The sequence below is a fragment of the Siphateles boraxobius genome, unplaced genomic scaffold, assembly GCF_051911475.1.
Source record: "Siphateles boraxobius isolate OS27281-9 unplaced genomic scaffold, OSU_SipBor_1 49, whole genome shotgun sequence".
Taxonomy (NCBI): Eukaryota; Metazoa; Chordata; class Actinopteri; order Cypriniformes; family Leuciscidae; genus Siphateles; species Siphateles boraxobius.
In genome coordinates, this window is record NW_027509130.1 from 505,563 (window position 1) to 525,171 (window position 19,609).

A 19,609-nucleotide genomic window follows, 5' to 3' on the forward strand; every position below is an offset into this window, starting at 1 on the left:
AAGCCTAAGTCATACTGGACTGTAAGTCGCATTTTTTTATTTGTTCTTCAAGCACCCATCCGTGGACTAGTTCCTCCAGCTCTGGCCATCTTGCTTTCAGCCCGCGATTAGCTTTCTTTGTTTTCTTCATTACAGTTAAGAGGGTCGCACACCGGATGAGAAGCGCCGCGTCTAGGACATCTCGAGGTATCACACACCTGACGCACACTTTCTCAGTTTATTGCCAGCAATATTGTTATGTTTAAGGACATTATATTAAGATAATGTATGTACTATGTTATGATTGTACTGTACAATTAAATACAATCGTTGCTGAGTCTGCAATCTGAACACACTTTACCCCAGAGTCCGTTAACTGAATTAATTGAGAATCTCACCTGAAAATCCGATAAAGTCAGCAATTTTCATTAAAACAGCTGATTTCTGTAAATTAATGTAAAACTAAATGTATATTGGAGCACGATTTGACGATATAACGACGATTTGAGACAAATAAATGAATTTAATATAAACCTATGTAAATGGCGATCTGTGGCACAGCTGGATTTTGAAGGTTCTGAGTCGCTGCTGGGCGCAGCGGATAGACGCCGCCGGTGTGTGTTCTCTCATAGAGAATAATGTGCTTGAATTTTAAAGATGTGGCGCTGCACTTCTCATCTGTTGTGCGATGCCCTTTTAGAGTAACCTCTGCTTTTCTTCAGTCACTCACACTTCAGTCACTTCTTTCTCACTCACTCCAAACTTTCTTTCTGCTGCTCGATTACCGTTTTCGGCTGCATATTTTACTACCTGCAGTTTATAATCTGCAGAATAGGATTTTCTTTTTGGGGGCATTTTGTTTGTGTTCAGTCTTTCTCAGTTCTCTTTAAGTTAATGTTTCAGTTAATAGTTTTTCAGTTGTTTTCAGCTCATGTTTTCAGCAGTAGGCTACAGGAGCAGCATAGAGCGCCCTCTCGCGGCTGTAGACGGTAATGTTTTCTCTTGGTTCATGTCAGTCAGTATGAATTAATTTTGATATATAAGTTGCACCTGACTATAAATCGCAGGACCAGCCAAACTATGAAAAAAAAGTGACTTATTTTCCGGAAAATACGATGTAGATGTGTAATTTTAACAAACTCAGTAACTGATAACTTTGATTTTTGCAGATCAGCTCCTCCCACAGCAATCACATCATCAGTGAAGCTCCTCCCAACACAGACCATCATCAGTGAAGCTCCTCCCACTGTAATTCTTCAATAAATGCTGGAATATTTCCATCAGCTACAAGTGAAGACAAGCAGCAATGCATCAGGAAGAGCTGAAATCTGTAAAGACTGAGTTTATTAAAGAGGACAGTGAGAACACGAGTGATCCAGAACCCTGCAGAATGAAACATACTGAAGAACAAAGAGGTTGGTGTTTATTCTTCATTCATTCATGATAGAAAGATTAAAGAACTTCTTCACATTTAGACAAACATTTAAACTATGAAATGGTACAAAATTGTCTTGTTTGTTTACAACAAATGGTCAGTAAAGAGAGGTTTGATAAATTGTTATATTGATTGTCAACATCAGGTCCAACCAAATATTTTAGCTGTTTTATTTTACATTTATAACTGGCTCACATTTTTTTTGCAACCATATTACCAAACATTTTGACATTTCTCAATATAGTTTCAATTCAATTCAATTCAATCAACTTTATTAGTCCCACAAAGGGCAATTAGTTAAGAGCAGCGTGTTTGCGACAGTACATAACAAAAGACCCACACATTATGCACAACATACAAGCAATCAGTGTGTGCACATAAAAACCTACATTGAGTTTAAGAGTTTGGTCGCGTAAGGGATGAAAGATTTGGAGTGGCGGTTCGTTTTACACACAGGAAGCGCATAACGACGACCAGAGGGCAACAGAGAAAATTCACCTGCCATAACATGTCCCGGAGAAGCTAGAATACTTTCTGCCTTCCGAACTACCAGTTTGCTGGGTATTGACACAATTTTCGATTAGATTTGAAGCTTGCGATTCGATATTGATTGTTTTGGATATACTGTATATGTATATCAAATAAAGTACATGGCAAATATTCTCAAGGAAAGAAAATCTCTCAAATAATGCTCTTAACTATACATGGGAATCAGTTGGTTCTGCATTACTATAACATTGAAGGTTAAAATTAAAATTTGTATACAAACACTTAAATGACATTCATGGCTGTTTTTTTATAATAATAAAGTTATACTAACTTTACAATTACATAATCATATTTCTACCTATGTGTACACATTTAAATTGTGGCTGTCATAAAAACTTTATTTGTTTAAAAGACGTCTTTCCGTGGTTGAAACACTAATTAAGCGATTACATGAGACATGTTACATGTTTAGATGTGTTTTATTGTATCTGTTAACATACCTTCAGATGTCCATTCATGTTTATTTTGAGCTGTAACTGATATTTAAAGAGGAGGAGATGATCAGTTCACGTGTGCTTCTGTCACGCCACATTAAACAGCGCCAGAATGGTTTTTATTTTTTGAATTTCATAATAAAATGGACGTAATATTAAACCTTAAATCAATTTTCAAATATTGCACCTGTCAATACAGAACGAAATATTCTGTAGTCTATTTTGCTTTCAATACAGCTGACAGTGTCTTTATCAGTAGGCTTTATATTTATGCTTAACATGAAGTATATAGGACTTCCACAACTCTCTCCCATATGTCGAACAAGGGTGATCTGTGTCAGCAGCGCCGTGTCAGACACGTTTCTGGTGTACAAAGACACAGAAAACGCGAAGCAGCTGACACGCAACAGAAACGTCACGCTCACGCCACGCAGTCAGTGTGTCACCGGCCTTAGACTTTGTTTCATATCAAAAGTAACAAAGCATAAAGATTTTTGCGATTTATTGGATGGGATGTGCGCTACAATGTTCCGTTCATTCATCAACTGAAAACAGGATAGACTAATTGATTCTTGGGATTTAAGAATTGATATTGGTTCGTAAAAATGAGAATTGATTAAAATCGAAAAAACTATATTTTTTTACCCAGCCCTAATAAACAGTAAACTGTATTAAGTAGATAAGCTTTCCAGAATCCCAGGATGGCTGACAGGGATGTAAACATAACCTATTCATCGGTTTTCCTGTCACCAAAGAACACTAACCAGAAGACTCTCTGAGTCTCTTTTCAGATTTCAAACTCATTCCCGTGAGGAGGAGAGCGACTCCCCATCACTAGACACCAAACTTGTGTTTGATTGCTTTGCTTTATATGTGGTCGAGCAGTTATTTGGGGGTTTGTCGATGTATTTGATTTCTCTAATACATCAAATAAGTAAGCTTGAGCAGAGTTCTCGTGGTGAGAAGAGTTTATTGAAGGTAGTAGTGTAGCACAGTTCTTCAGCAGCGATGTTTGCATGTCGGCTTTCAAAGAATCTTAACCCAGTTGATAAAGGTTACAAATGCATCTGACTAAACTTAATTAGAAACAAACATACAAACTTGGGTGCTCCAAGGGCGTGTAGGATACTCCACAGTGAAGTGTGGCAAACGGTGTCAAAGGCAGCCTTCAGATCTATGAACCTGATGTAAAGATGGCGATCTTTACGGAATTCATAGGTCTTCTCTATCAGCAAACGAACGGCGGAGATTTGGTCTGTTGTGGAGCGGTTAGGCATGAAGCCAGCCTGCTGGGGACGGCGGCTGTTTCTGATGGCTGGGAGAGCACAAGTGAGCAAGATCCTGGTAAAGAGTTTGCCGGGGATGGAGAGCAGGATAATGCCTCTGTGGTTGCCGCACACTAGCCTGTCACCTTTACGTTTCCAAAAGGGCAAGATGACTTCTCTGGTCCAGTCGCTGGAAAGCCTCTCTGTCTCCCACACCTCATTGAATATGTGGGTAAGCCACTCGACGATGGTTTCACCCCCGGATTTTAGCATCTCAGCGGTTATTGCACAGATGCCGGGGGCTTTCCTGTTGTTAAGTTTTTCCAGAGCGGCTCTGACTTCCTCAGGTGTGACAGGGTCTGTATTGCAAACAGCACCAAGGGTTGCAGCATTAGCGGTCGATAAGATGGTGGTATCAGCAGGGGAGGTACCATGCTGCAGAAGGAGGCTGTAGTGCTCTTTCCAGCGTTCAAGGCAGTTTGCTTCGGTTGCTATAAGATTGCCATCGGAATCTTTCACCAGGGCTGTCTTGATGCGTGGGCCATTACGGGCTTGGCGCAGCAGACTGAAGGCACAGCTCATATTGTTGTTATTGGCCGCGAACTGTAGTTGTTTAGCTTCTGCTTGCCAGAACTTCTCCCTATCCTCGGCTATAGCCACATTGCGCTGGCGGTTCAGTCGCTGATACTCCGTCATGTCACCTCGGAGCAGGGCCTCACGCCGCCGGTCGATGATGTTGAATGTTCTCTCCGATATCCAGGGCTTTTTCGGGGAAGGTCAGAAGCAACCAAAGACATTGTGAGCTGACTGGATGATACTTTCCTTGAAGGTCTGCCAGTCATTCACCTTGTCGGTAGCCAGGTTATCAAAGGTGCGGCGGATGGCGCAACTGAAATCTGTGGCAATGTTTGGATCACTGAGTAGGGAGGAGTCCAGGCGAGGCTGAGTCTTGGTGTGCTGGTGGGCTTGCAGCTTTAGCTTAAGCTGGGCCACCAGCAAGCGATGGTCTGTGTTGCCAAGCTCTGCTCCTCGGTACACACGGCAGTTGGTGACAAACGGCTTCCAGCGTCGAGAAATGAGGATATGGTCAAGCGCTTTCCTGGTTCTGCCATCTGGGCTGTACCATGTCCAGTGATGGATAAGCTTCCTGTGAAACCAGGTATCAGCAACGCAGAGGTTATTGTGATGGCAGAGAAGGAGAAGGCGGTTTACCATTGTCGTTTGTGAACCTGTCAGCAAAGGTTGTGCCGACAGGTGAGCCTGTGAGCCGATCACTGCTAGACAGAGTGGCGTTGGCATCGGTGAGGATGATGGTGATGTTGTGTGGTGAGGCTTGGCCAACAGCCTGATGAAGTTGGTCAAAGAAGGCATCCTTTGCTTCCTCATCAGCAACATCTTTGAAGGCATAAGCAACGATTACGGTCATCTTGCCGTGTTGATGGAGAAAGCGGGCCGACAGTAATCTGTCGCTCAGGGGTGTCCAGTTGATGAGGGACTTGCGGAAGGCTTTTGGGATGGCAAGTGCCACGCCATAAAGGCCTGTCCGTCTCTCGGGGCCACTCCAGAAATAGCAATGGTCGCCTGCTGTTGTTTCGCCATTGCCGTGCCATCGAACTTCACAGAGCCCTGCCAAGGAGATGTTATAGCGGCAGAGCTCTCAGGACAGCAGGGTGGCAGCTCCGGAGCGAAGGAGTGTCTGGACATTCCAAGCGGCGACTTGGGTCCTGCGGCAAAGGTTGATCTGTACTCGTTGGTAGGGGGCAGGCTGGGGTCCGTTATCGTGTTGGGCTGTCCGGCTACTTTCTAACAGAAGAGTTTCTCCTGGGTGGGTTGTTAGCCTTCCGCAGGATAGTCGGTTGGTGGGGCTGACACCTCCCAGCATACAAAAATGCTGGGGTCTTTGTTTGTCTGGTACCTACCCTGGAGATCGGCCCGTCTAGGGTGACCCTACCAGGAGCAAGCTCCCGATGGTATCACTCTCCGGGGTCACTGGAACACGTAAGCCCTCTCGCCGCGTCAAGGCCAGACCCGAGAGAGAGCCTTAATCCCATGCCATACCTAAACTTAAACGCTAAAAAGTTGTATTTAATAGTGAATGTGTTCCCCATACTGAGGTGCTACCCATATTTTATCTAAAAATTAAAAATTGGATTTATGTGCATTTTTCATAACAATAAACACAATTTTTAACAACTTTTTTCATTCACTTTTTTTAAAGCTTTTTTTTGTACATGCATTACAAAACATTGTTCATTTCAAAATAGAATATTTTGTGTGTAGCCTATTGTAGCCTCCTGCTGTTTATTATGTCATCTCTTATAATAAACAACCGTTAAGCTGAAAAAGAATAACAGTTCTTGAACTGAAAACGTTATGGCACTGTTGTATATGTTCAATGTGTTTATTACATTAGATAATTTCATATATACTGTGTGTATATATATATATATATATATATATTCTGTCAAGATAACTATATTTTAATAGTTCTCTTGACAGAAACATGGGATTTGTACCTACTGAATTATTACATCTAAACATTAGTGTAATAATTGGAAGATCTATGTTCTTCATTCATGGAGATTTTCAGGGACATGAATAATTAATTTATAAAAACTGATCAAAATTATATTTTAGGGCTCACTTTATGTCCTTTCACTTCATAATCATATTTCTCTCTTTGAATTTTGTACTAAAAACTACTTTTTTTTCCTTTCATTTCAGAGCTTATGGAAGTGAAGGAGGAGAGTGAAGAACTGGGTGAAGTGAAGGAGGAGAGTGAAGAACTGAGTGAAGTGAAGGAGGAGAGTGAAGAACTGATGGAAGTGAAGGAGGAGAGTGAAGAACTGATGGAAGTGAAGGAGGAGAGTGAAGAACTGAGTGAAGCGGAGGAGAAACATGTCGAACCTGGAGATACACCTTTGAGTCGCTCAAAGACTAAAAATATATTTTTAAAGAAAAGAAAAGACAAGAAATCTTTCGCCTGCACTCAGTGTGGAAAAAGTTTCACATGCAAAAAATATCGGAAGATTCACATGAGAGTTCACACCAGAGAGAAGCCATTTACATGTGATCAGTGTGGAACGAGTTTCACAGCCAAACAAAATCTTGAGCGTCACATGAGGGTTCACACTGGAGAGAAGCCGTTCACATGTGATCAATGTGGAATGAGGTTCACATGCAAACAAAATCGGGAGATTCACAACATGAGAGTTCACACTAGAGAGAAGCCGTTTTCGTGTGATCAATGTGGGAAAAGTTTATCAAACAAACAAAGTCTTGAGAATCACATGAGAGTTCACACTGGAGAGAAGCCGTTCACATGTGATCAATGTGAAAAAAGTTTCACATGCAAACAAAATTTTGTGCGTCACATGAGAGTTCACACTGGAGAGAAGCCATTTACATGTGATCAATGTGGAAAGAGTTTCACAAACAACCAAAATCTTGAGACTCACATGAGAGTTCACACTGGAGAGAAGCCGTTCTCGTGTGATCAATGCGGAAAAAGTTTATCAAACAAATATAATCTTGAGAATCACATGAGAGTTCACACTGGAGAGAAGCCGTTCACATGTGATCAATGTGGGAAAAGTTTCACATGCAAAAAATATTGGAAGATTCACATGAGAGTTCACACCGGAGAGAATCTGTTCACATGTGATCAATGTGGGAAGAGTTTCTCATACAAACATAGTCTTGAGATTCACATGAGAGTTCACACTGGAGAGAACCCGTTTACATGTGATCAATGTGGAAAAAGTTTATCAAACAAACAAAATCTTGAGATTCACATGAGAGTTCACACTGGAGAGAACCCGTTCGCATGTGATCAATGTGGAAAAAGTTTATCAAACAAACAAAATCTTGAGCGTCACATGAGAGTTCACACTGGAGAGAAGCCGTTCACATGTGATCAATGTGGAAAAAGTTTCACATGCAAAAAATATTGGAAGATTCACATGAGATTTCACACTGGAGAGAAGCTGTTCACATGTGATCAATGTGGGAAGAGTTTCACATACAAAACGTATTGGAAGATTCACATGAGATTTCACACTGGAGAGAAGCCGTTCACATGTGATCAATGTGGGAAGAGTTTCACATACAAACCTAATCTTAAGACTCACATGAGAGTTCACACTAGAGAGAACCCGTTCACATGTGATCAATGTGGAAAAATTTTATCAAACAAACATAATCTTGAGATTCACATGAGAGTTCACACTGGAGAGAACCCGTTCACATGTGATCAATGTGGAAAAAGTTTATCAAACAAACAAAATCTTGAGCGTCACATGAGAGTTCACACTGGAGAGAAGTCATTTTCATGTAATCAATGTGGAAAGAGTTTCACATGCAAACAAAATCAGGAGATTCACATGAGAATTCATACCGGAGAGAAGCCGTTCACATGTGATCAATGTGGCAAAACATTTATTTGGGCATCAAACCTGAAGAAACACCTGACAGTTCATACGAAGGAGAAGCCACATTCATGTTCTGTATGTGGAAAGAGTTTTTCACAGCTGAAATCTTTACAAAGACATCAAAAAACTCATACTGGTTTAAGAGAGTACATGTGCTTTGACTGTGAGAAGACGTTTACTATAGCTGAACATTTAAAACGGCACCAGAGAATTCACACTGGAGAAAAACCTTACAAGTGTTCACTCTGTGACAAGAGATTCAATCGGTCAGAACAACTGAAAACACATGAGAGGATCCACACTGGAGAGAAGCCGCACACGTGTGATCAGTGTGGAAAGAGTTTCACTAATAAAAGTCACCTGAAGATGCACATGAAGATCCATAAAGTGGAGAAACCACATCAACACAGTCTGAGATCACGGTAAGTAGTTCATCTTTATGTGCTGAGAAACAAAATCTCTTCTGTGTAAGTTAGTCACAGTCAAATATTTCTTCTCCACCTATAGTTGGCGCTGTTTCGCTGTGGCTGTTGTTGAATCATCCAGGTTATGAATGAGGTCGAAACCTGATGTGATTGTAAAGCGCTTGGTGTGTACAGTAGTAAATAGTAGCGGTGGAAAGTCCAGGTTCAGAAAGTAAAAGTCGTCCTCAGTAGTTTGTTCCAATCACCTGGATTTGCTAAGTAGCAGTTTTTCAGCCAGTAGGTAGAACTAATTAGTGAGATCAGCTGGCTGAGTTCATGGGTGGAATAAACTTCTGGCAGGACTTTTACTTTCTGACCCCTGGACTTTCCACCTCTGGTAAATAGTTGCGCTAAATAAATACCTCATTCATTCATTCATTCATTCATTTCTTAACAGCCACGATGAGCAACCGACACTTTGTTGTTTGATTGGTTTCATTAACTCGTGTTCAACCCAACATGAATGTGTGATATAAAAAAGTTTGTTTTTGACATGTGATTTGTCTGTTCAGAGCAATGCAAAATCACTCTCTGCCAGTAGGTGGCGCTCATGTCAAAAGCAGAAATAAAGCGATATACATAGCAGCGCTGTGCAACTTTCTCTTTCTGACACTGCTTATTATGGTGAAGATAAAACGTCAAACAGTATTTACATGTTTTCTAACAGCAGTTCATGTTTTATTATTTGCTCTGGTGCTTATCAAGAATACAGAGACGAGAAGCTTCCAGATTCTTCCTCTGTTAATGTTAGAAAGGGATTGGAAATTATGTGATTGCTTACAGATTACATGTCAAGCACGTGCCATCTAGAGTTTCATGACCAAACTAGTGATTTATAACACAAATCATCTTCATGATGTTAAAATAGATCATAATTGTGCACAGCAGTTGTTGACCAGATATGATGAGATTAAAATGACTATTGAACTCATCAGTGATCTTGACTTTGAGCTTCACTTTTCATTTCACATTTGTCTCTCATTTGAAATCTCAGTTGATGTAATGTTTCTTTTAGATCTGATGGACGTGAACAAGAAAGGAAAAAAAGAAGCCAAAAAAATCTGTCTCCTGTCCTCAGTGTAAAAAACGCTTCACATGTAAATCAAGTCTGAAGATTCACATGAGAGTTCACACTGGGAAGAAGCGGCTCAGGCTTTCGCTCTGAAATTACATCCACTTCTCATTCTGAAGAAAGAACATTTAACTGTGATCAGTTTCATTGGACTTCAGTCCTGAAGAAACATCTGAAGATTCACTCAAAGGAGAAGATTCATTCGTAATATTACAGCAGAAAAGACACGTGGTGTGTGTTTCAGTGCAGGAAGTCCTTTACTACAGAAGATGAACTGACAGACAACCAGAAAATTCACATTGGGGAAAAAAACACTGCAAAAAGAGATTCAGTCTGTCAGAAACACATGAAAGGATTCACTGGAGATAAACACATCAGTTTTATTGTTAATCAATTTGTATCACTCAGTTGTCTTTTATGAAGGAAAGCAGTAGTTTTTTAAGTTAACTCAGTGTTCTTGTGCTCTCATGGTTCAGGAGCTGAAGAAGAGGCCATAACAATTTTAAGAGAGATATGAATCTGATATTAATTTTAACTCGTTTTTCATAGTTTTTCATGAGAACATCTGGTTTCTCTCCCACTTCTACTCTTCCAAGCAAATGCAAGATATACTTTCATGTAGCTTTGAAACTGGACCATTTTTTTTTTCTTTACCTCTCTTGAGATGCTTTGGCTCTTATGAGTCAGTAAAGAGAGATCTGCCTCATTCGCTTTCACTTTTACTTAATGTTTGTATTTGCTTCAAAAAATGATTGATTAAACTCATTGCTCATTTTATCACCAACTCATTGTTATTGTACATTTTTATCAATATAGCTTTTAAATGCCTAATATTTCACCACACACATGACTGGCATTGAATGAGATTGCTGTCTGTCTACATTATTAATAGTTTCACCCTTGCAGCAGACAGATGCTGTTCACAAGTCCCTAAATGCCAAGTCCAAGGTTTTTCATCTATTTTAAACAATAGTTCTTTCGACAAGTTATTGAGTTCTACTTTTATTACTTTTTATTTTTTATTACTTTTTTATTACTAGATTACTTTCAAACTATATAACATTATACCATTTGGAATGCTTCTTGAAGGGACACCCCAGAAATTAGGGCCTTGGAGGCCACCGTAGCCCTAGTAGAATGAGCTCTAGTGGCCAAAGGTCAAGGCAGCAACATAAACCTTCAGTGTGGAAGGAGATAACCGTGAAGCAAAACGATCTTGCAGGAACTAGGGCTGGGCAAATGAAGCCTCATGAAGCACTGAGGCTTTCCCATGAACGTTTCGGGAAAAGATTTGAAGCATCAAGAGTAGGGATGTCCCGATCCGATCCACAGCATCGGTATCGTGCCGATACTGGCCCAGAACACTAGATCGGAGGGGAGAAAAAATATGATCCTATACCTATCCAACAATGCTTGAATATAGCGTGCAATACTCCCACTGTTTAGTGCAATACCCTACAACTCAGGTGATACTTATATGTAGATTTATTTATTTATAATATTCAAAACACTATAAATATGTTCATAATCTGTAAATCTGAAAATGTCTATTCTGACTAAACCCAACTGTGATACTTGGCAATAAAGCTCTTTCTGATTCTGACACAAGCGGGTAGATCGACGGGACCAGTCCGCCTCAACTCGAGCCAGTCCGGGCTCCTCGTCCGTGGCTGATGGAGGAACAAGGCGCGGCTACTGCAGCTTCTGCAGCCAATGCAGAAGACCTGCCTGTCACGGACGAGGAGCCTGCATTGGCTCGAGTTGAGGCGGACTGGTCCTGTCGTTCTACCCGCTCGTGTTGGCAATCTGACACTTCGCTATATTGCGGCTCGTAAAGATAGCCACGAACATCAGATTTGAGCAGAAGACTTTATAAAGCATCTTCTTCCATATCATGTTTATTTCATTCCATCATTGTCGTAACTTCCCATCTGGCTCCACATGCTTGTTAGCTTAGCTTCCAAACAAGATGGCGGATATTGCTATTAGTTTCGGCAAGTGAAGTCCCACCCACTGATCTGTAATAGGTCTGTAGCGTGAGTGGGCCCCTCTTCCTGAATAAATGATGAGCTAGTGTTTGTAGTCTTAACTCTTATACAAAGAAATGGGACTTCCTGCTTTCTATGACGCAAAATTACGATTTTTACATCATAAAAAGCAGGAAGTGGAACACTTAAATCCTTATTTCTCCCATCTCAGGGGAAAATAAGGGAATAAATCATGACCATTCAAAAATATGACTGGGTTTCTAAAGATACAAAACTTAATGCAAATGGGTGAAGTGTCCCTTGAAGCAAAATTAATGGCCCAATTTCTTTCGCTATCGTGTATGCAGTGTTGAATTTGATTTTTAGTTGTCTGAGAGCTTCTGTGTTTGTAAGGCTAATTTGCCTGATAGCGGCTGCCTGAATTGTATGGTTAGGTTGCGACGCAACCTGTTAATGAATATGTCCTTGCAGCGTAAATGACGCTGGAAATTGCCGTGCTTCACTAGCGATTCTCGCTTGAAGTGTGAAAGTCCTCACACAAACATTGTCGGCCCTATTAGTTCTGCACCGGCTTTTTTGCAGTATTTGCACAGCATAACATCTTTAACTTTCTCGTTTTGTAGCCATGGAAAAGTGTCTAGCCATTCTTTTTGGAACCTGTACTGTTTAACATTACCCCTCACTGATATTTTCTGATTCTTACAATGAACAACTTTTTGTTCGAAGCTACTCTGTTCTGCCTCATTTGAGACAGAACTTTTAAAGTAAAATATGATACTCTTCATCCCAACACAAGATAAATTCAACGCCACAGTTGTCTAAAAACTTGGTTGACGGACATCAGAAGCAACCAATCGCAGTGCGAAACGTCACTCTTGATGCGTAACGTACGTATAAGGGCATTTGGGAGTTGAAGTTTTTAGCTTTGATCGGGTCAATCGCACAAGTGCGCCAAAATATCTTTTCATGGCAGCACACAGAAATTTTTAGTCGCATATGCGACTGAAATGTTCGCACTGTAGAGCCCTGGTGTAGTGACATTGCCAGTCCGGATTGGTCACTTGTCTGTTGCCTGGTTACCAGTTTCTGTGTAACTGGCTAATCGACATAAAAGCAATTTGAGTGACGTAACACAAACTTATAATAAAATTAAAAGAAATTACATAGTTCCTGTGCTTACTAACCATGTTATTTTTCAGATGCGTTTTGTCCATATAAATGATTTTCACTGCTGTAAATTGACATGATTGAGCATACACAATTAATCTATAATTAGCTTGGTTGTTGATTACTTTCATGATTAATTGCATCAATTAGTTGTTGCAGCCTGTTATGTCCCCTGCAGTTATTAAAGGACAATTCCAGCCAAAAATGAACCTAGGGCTAAATAACACATGGTTACCGAGTCGACCGTTCTCTGGGATGCGTTTTCATGATAACCGAATGTACCCAGTTTTAACGTTACTTTTAGTTTAACCACAGATTAGCTCATAACGCTAGTGTATGGGCCATCAAATAAGTAAAAATAAAAATGGCTAGTTTATACCACTAAGAAGGCTCAAAATAGCCCCACACTAACACGGTAGCATAATGAGGGTCTCTACCTGCAAACCGAAGCATTTGAGAACAAGTCGAACCACGAAAACTGTGCTATGTGAGCTGAACTGTGACTATCGACCAGCATGTATCACGGCGTTCGTGGTTCGACTGGTCTAGATTGTTTTCCAAAGATGGCTCCTGCCTGTATATGCGATGTGTACTGTCTTTATAAAGTATCTTCTTATTAAACTGTCTGTACACTTACAAAGTTCCCAATGCTCCGGTTTGCAGATAGAGACCCTAATTATGCTGTGTTAGTGTGGGGCTATTTTGAGCCTTCTTAGTGGTATTTTTACTTATTCGATGCCCCATGCACTAGCGTTACAAGCTAATCTGTGGTTAAACTAAAATTAACGTTAAAACTGGGTGCATTCGATTATCATGAAAACGCATCCCAGAGAACGGTCGACTCGCTACCCATGTGTTATTTTGCCCTAGGTTCATTTTTGGCCAGAATTTGTCACGGTATTCAGATCCAATGTTCCTTCTCGTCTCGTGTTTATGTTGTGGTATGAAAGCACGTGTGTAGTGGGCGTGAATGTGTTGTCATTCCTTGATCCGCTCCAGCTGAAAATCATCATTCATCACCAGCTGCAGTCAATCTTCCTCACTCTTTATATACTCACCGTTGTCTCATTCCCTTTGTCAGATCGTTGTTGTATGTCTTGGGTGTCGGTGTTCGCGTCTGGTTCCAGTTTTCCCCGTCCTTGTGTTCCTGTGGATTCGTCAACTCGGTGTTGGATTGTTTCGACTCGTCTTGGGCACTTCACGAGGATTCACCGCACCTTGACCGTCGAAGTCCCTGCGTTACCTGTCCACACCCGTGTCTTTTCCTGTACTGTTGTCCTTCAAATAAATACTGAGTAACTGCTATTGCTTCCTGTTCTTTTACCGACCATGACAGAACGATCTGACCCTACAATGGAAGCAGCAGGAGAGGCATCTTCCACGCTGGATGAGTTCGTCCACCACAACGTCCGGAGATTGGACTCTCACGAGAGGAACATCAATGACACGGGTCGTGCGATTCAAGCTTTGGTAGCGCAGGTGTCCGAGCTCACCCAGCAGGTTCAACTTCTTCGTGTTCCCACTGCGCCACCCACACCAGCCGTTCCCCCCACACCACCGGAGATCTTCGCGCCATCTGAGCCACGCCTACCGGTTCCGGAGTCTTATGCGGGTGAGTCGGCATATTGTCGAGCGTTTTTGACAAGGTGTTCAATGCATTTCGCCCTACAGCCCAGAACGTTCCAGAATGAACAAGCCAAGGTGGCCTTTGTCATCACGTTACTGACCGGAAAGGCGGCGTTATGGGGAACGGCGGTGTGGGAGAATCAAGACCCTTGCTGTGCCTCGTTCCAATCTCTCTCCGCGGAGATGAGAAGAGTCTTTGATCGAGCAGTCGCGGGGAGAGAGGCCGCTAGGGTACTGGCCGACCTTCGTCAGGGGGAGAGGCCGGTCTCGGACTTTTCCATCGAGTTCCGAACCCTGGCGGCCGAATGCCATTGGAACGAGGAGGCGCAGTGGGACATGTTCCTGCATGGGTTGGCTGACCGCGTCCACAGAGAGATCTACGCCCTGGACCTCCCCACGTCTCTTAACGGACTTATTGACTTAGCTCTACGGGTGGATGCGCGACTTTCCCGAGTCGGAGGCAGAGTCTCGTCCACCCGTTCTCCTGGAGGGATAGAGGGTCAACGGTCCAGCGGCAGGGACGTGGTCAGCCCTGTCTTCGATCACGAACCCATGCAGGTGGGTCGAGCTCGGCTTTCCCGGGAGGAGAGGGAGAGGCGGAGGTCCCAGGGCCTTTGCCTATACTGTGGAGCTTCGGGACACTTTGCGTACAACTGCCCGGTAAAAGGCCAAGCCCGATAGTAAGTATGAGGCTACTATCGGGTGGGATCTCCGCCGAGAAGACCTCATCCACATCTACACTCCTCCCGGTAAGACTGAGATGGTCAACTCACCAACACGACTGCCAAGCACTTCTGGACTCTGGGGCTGAAGGTAATTTCATGGACAGCACGTTTGCACACACGTTTCAGATTCCACTCAGACCACTCACTCAGAAGATTGCGGTACATGCACTTAATGGCCAAGAACTTCCCACCATCTCATTCATCACCGAAGACATCACCCTCATCACTTCTGGCAATCACACTGAGACAATTTTTTTTTATATCATGGATTCACCATTGGCAGCCATTGTTCTTGGTCACCCCTGGCTCACCCATCACAACCCCCGAGTGGACTGGCAGCATAAGACCATACTGGAGTGGAGCAGGGAGTGTCATAAGTCTTGTCTTGTGTCTGCTTGTCCGTCTGTGCTTGTTTTTGTGTTTCAGGAGGAAGCAGGGGATCTGTCTAACGTGCCCGAGGAGTACCATGACCTGAAGGAAGTGTTCAGTAAGTCTAGGGCTGCTTCTCTCCCTCCTCATCGTCCCTATGACTGTGCCATAGAGTTAATGCCAGGTAAGTCTCCGCCTAAAGGCAAGTTATACTCGCTTTCTGTCCCAGAAAGGGAGGCTATGGAGAAATATATTTCTGATTCTCTAGCAACCAAGTTCATCCGCCCTTCCTCTTCACCTGCGGGGGCGGGGTTCTTTTTTGTGGGGAAAAAGGATGGCTCTCTGCGACCTTGTATTGATTACCGAGGGTTGAATAACATCACGGTAAAGAATACCTATCCTTTGCCGTTGATGTCTTCAGCCTTCGAGAGGTTGCAGGGAGCATCCATCTTCTCAAAATTGGATTTGCGTAATGCTTATCATTTGGTCCGCATCAGAGAGGGGGATGAATGGAAGACTGCGTTTAACACCCCCAGGGGGCACTTTGAATATTTGGTCATGCCTTTCGGGCTGTCCAACTCCCCAGCAGTCTTCCAGGCACTTGTCAATGATGTGTTGCGAGACATGATAGATCAATTCATATATGTTTACCTGGATGACATATTGATATTTTCCTCGTCTCTCCAGGAACATGTGCAACACGTACGACAAGTGCTTCAGAGGTTGTTAGAGAATGGGCTTTTTGTCAAGGTGGAGAAATGCGATTTTCATGCACAGTCTGTTCCTTTTTTAGGACACATCGTCTCGTCTGAGGGAATGCGTGTGGACCCTGACAAGGTTAAGGCTGTGGTGGAATGGCCAAGTCCAGATTCCCGTAAGGCCCTACAGAGGTTTCTGGGATTCGCCAATTTCTATCGCCGTTTCATTCGCAACTTCAGCCTACTAGCCGCCCCTCTGACCGCCTTGACCTCCCCCAGAACTCCGTTCAGGTGGTCAGATACAGCCGAGGCTGTGTTTGCTAACCTCAAGAGCCGCTTTGTTTCAGCTCCCAATCCTCGTTGCCCCTGACTATTCACGGCAGTTCGTGGTGGAGGTCGATGCGTCAGAGGTGGGGGTAGGAGCAGTGCTGTCCCAGCGCTCTCCCACAGACGACAAGATGCATCCTTGCGCGTTTTTCTCTCACCGTTTTTCCCCAGCTGAATGCAATTACTACATTGGTAACAGGGAGTTGTTGGCAGTCAAGTTAGCGTTGGAGGAATGGCGACATTGGTTAGAGGGTTCGGGGGTACCTTTTATCGTCTGGACCGACCACAAGAACTTAGAGTACATCAGAACCGCCAAAAGATTGAACTCCAGGCAGGCTCGGTGGGCCCTTTTTTTCGGTCGTTTTGATTTTTCTATCTCGTACCGTCCGGGTTCTAAGAACATCAAACCCGATTCTTTGTCTCGTATTTTTGATCACTCCGAACGCCCGTCTACTCCCGAGTGCATTTTACCGGAGACCCTATTTGTTTCCACACTCGTATGGGAGATCGAATCGAAGGTCAAGAAGGCCTTAGAAGGGGTAACGCCTCCGCCAGACTGTCCACCGAGTCGTTTATTTGTGCCGGAGGGATTAAGGTCGGACGTTATCCGGTGGGGCCATTGTTCCAACATAGCTTGTCATCCAGGAGTTAATCGTACTAAGTTTTTAGTCAAGCAACGATTCTGGTGGCCACTTATGGCTCGTGACATTCACAGTTTTGTTTTGGCTTGCTCGGTTTGTGCCACTGGTAAGACTTCCAATCGACCTCCAGATGGGCTCCTCCAACCGCTGCCAGTCCCTTCGAGACCCTGGTCCCATATCGCGCTAGATTTTATCACCGCCCTCCCCCCCTCCCAGGGTAACACAGTCGTTTTGACTGTGGTGGACCGGTTCTCGAAGGCGGCCCATTTTATTCCCATACCCAAATTACCCTCAGCTAAGGAGACAGCGTTGACAGTCGTTGACCACGTCTTTCGCTTACATGGCCTCCCGATAGACGTGGTCTCTGACAGAGGACCCCAGTTTGTGTCCAAATTTTGGCAAGAATTTTGTAGATTACTGGGGGCGACGGTTAGTCTGTCTTCAGGGTTTCACCCTCAGAGCAATGGCCAGACCGAGAGAGCCAACCAAGATCTGGAGAGGGTGTTACGATGTTTGGTATCCAAGAATCCTTCCTCATGGAGCCAACAGCTGTCCATGGTGGAGTACGCCCACAATACCTTACCAGTGTCGGCCACGGGCCTTTCTCCGTTTGAGTGTAGTGTAGGTTACCAGCCACCAATTTTTCCCAGTCTGGAATCCGAGGTCGCGGTCCCCTCTGCTCACGCCTTTATCCAGAGGTGTCACCGCACTTGGACTAGAGCCCGTGAGACTTTATTCCAAGTGGGGGCGCGCACCAAGGCTAAGGCCGATCGCCACCGGTCAAAGCCTCCCGTATATGTCGTCGGTCAAAAAGTGTGGCTTTCTACTAAGAACATTCCTCTCCGCTCCGTCTCTAATAAGCTTGCTCCCAAATTTATTGGCCCGTTCGCTGTCACCAAGATCATTAGTCCGGTGACAGTCCGCCTTAGTTTACCTCCTGCGTACAGGAGAATTCACCCCGCATTTCACGTTTCCAAAATTAAACCCGTGTTTCGTTCTTGCATTAATCCGCCTGTCCCGGTTCCCCCCCCCGCCGCGTCTCGTAGATGGGGAGACCACCTATTCGGTAGATCGTATTCTGGATTCTAGGCGGAGGGGGCGCGGATTCCAGTACTTGGTGGACTGGGAAGGTTACGGTCCGGAGGAGAGAAGTTGGGTACCTGCCAGAGACATTCTGGATCACTCCTTGATCGATGATTACAATCGTCAGGTAAGGAGGTCTGAGAACGCCAGGAGACGTTCTTAGGAGAGGGGTACTGTCACGGTATTCAGATCCAATGTTCCTTCTTGTCTCGTGTTTATGTTGTGGTATGAAAGCACGTGTGTAGTGGGCGTGAATGTGTTGTCATTCCTTGATCCGCTCCAGCTGAAAATCATCATTCATCACCAGCTGCAGTCAATCTTCCTCACTCTTTATATACTCACCGTTGTCTCATTCCCTTTGTCAGATCGTTGTTGTATGTCTTGGGTGTCGGTGTTCGCGTCTGGTTCCAGTTTTCCCCGTCCTTGTGTTCCTGTGGATTCGTCAACTCGGTGTTGGATTGTTTCGTCTCGTCTTGGGCACTTCACGAGGATTCACCGCACCTTGACCGTCGAAGTCCCTGCGTTACCTGTCCACACCCGTGTCTTTTCCTGTACTGTTGTCCTTCAAATAAATACTGAGTAACTGCTATTGCTTCCTGTTCTTTTACCGACCATGACAGAATTGTCCTTTAAGGGGTATAGGGAATAACATTAACTGTCGAAGTTTGACTTCAGACTGACGTCAATGCAAGAAACTGAGACAACAGCTTTAAAGGCAATCAAAAAGTGTTTATTTACAATAATACAGTGGGAAAATTCATAAACCAAGACAACTTGCAATGATATTTGTAAAAAAGAAAATGACAAAAAGATACCCTGGCAGGGGAAAAAAATAAGGGAATTAGGAGGGGAATCATATAAAATAAATCATCAAAACATATCCCTCTAACTCATAATCCAGTACTAAACTAACTAAAAAGGAAAAGAAAATTTTCAGTATCCGAAGATACCTTAATATATACTAACCTCACTAAATCCAAACAAAAATACAGCAGATGATGCTGTCTAACACAATAACTCACTGAGGGATGCTCAATGTATATCACATGGTATTCTTACCTTTCCTCTCCTTCCCTCCCCATTGTATTGAAGGGAGATGGAAAAGGGTCGTTTAGGTAGACAGGACACTTGTGAACATACAACACAAAATGGTAACCCACATCACACAGAATTAACAACGCCTCTTAATCACTATCCCCCATAGAATAGTAACAGACAATGAACAAGCAGTTCTCTCGATCCGTGTCAGCGTCTTCCTTTTATGGTTTGCTGGTGTCCGCCAATTGGAAGAAAGCGGAGGCGTCTTAGCTTCCACAGGACGAACATGTCCTACCTCCTTTTCTAGATAGGTGATGGT

At 43.4% G+C, this 19,609-nt stretch overlaps 3 protein-coding genes across 11 annotated transcripts in view; 2 read left to right on the plus strand and 1 right to left on the minus strand.

The window, feature by feature from the left end:
• The window catches only part of LOC143711160 (uncharacterized), a 312,783-nt gene extending 306,146 nt beyond the window's left edge, over positions 1–6,637 (plus strand). Inside the window, exon 3 of the transcript XR_013194754.1 lies at positions 6,589–6,637. The gene's annotated coding sequence lies outside the window, so the exon portion shown is untranslated. The remainder of the gene's footprint in view (positions 1–6,588) is intronic.
• The window catches only part of LOC143711084 (uncharacterized), a 276,637-nt gene that overhangs the window by 256,553 nt on the left and 475 nt on the right, over positions 1–19,609 (plus strand). Inside the window, exons 2-6 of one of the 8 annotated variants that reach the window (XM_077202383.1) lie at positions 136–186; positions 908–968; positions 1,149–1,394; positions 6,387–8,514; positions 9,572–10,412. In XM_077202383.1, coding sequence (XP_077058498.1) covers positions 1,286–1,394; positions 6,387–8,514; positions 9,572–9,668 — 2,334 coding nt within the window. In that variant the 5' untranslated portion in view covers positions 136–186; positions 908–968; positions 1,149–1,285 and the 3' untranslated portion in view covers positions 9,669–10,412. Of the gene's footprint in view, positions 1–135; positions 187–907; positions 969–1,148; positions 1,478–6,386; positions 8,515–9,571; positions 10,413–19,609 lie in introns of those variants that run through there. The other 7 variants (XM_077202388.1, XM_077202384.1, XM_077202382.1 and 4 more) reach the window with 7 other exon arrangements.
• LOC143711116 (uncharacterized) overlaps positions 1–19,609 on the minus strand; it is a 174,156-nt gene that overhangs the window by 40,750 nt on the left and 113,797 nt on the right. The gene's annotated exons all lie outside the window — the stretch shown is intronic.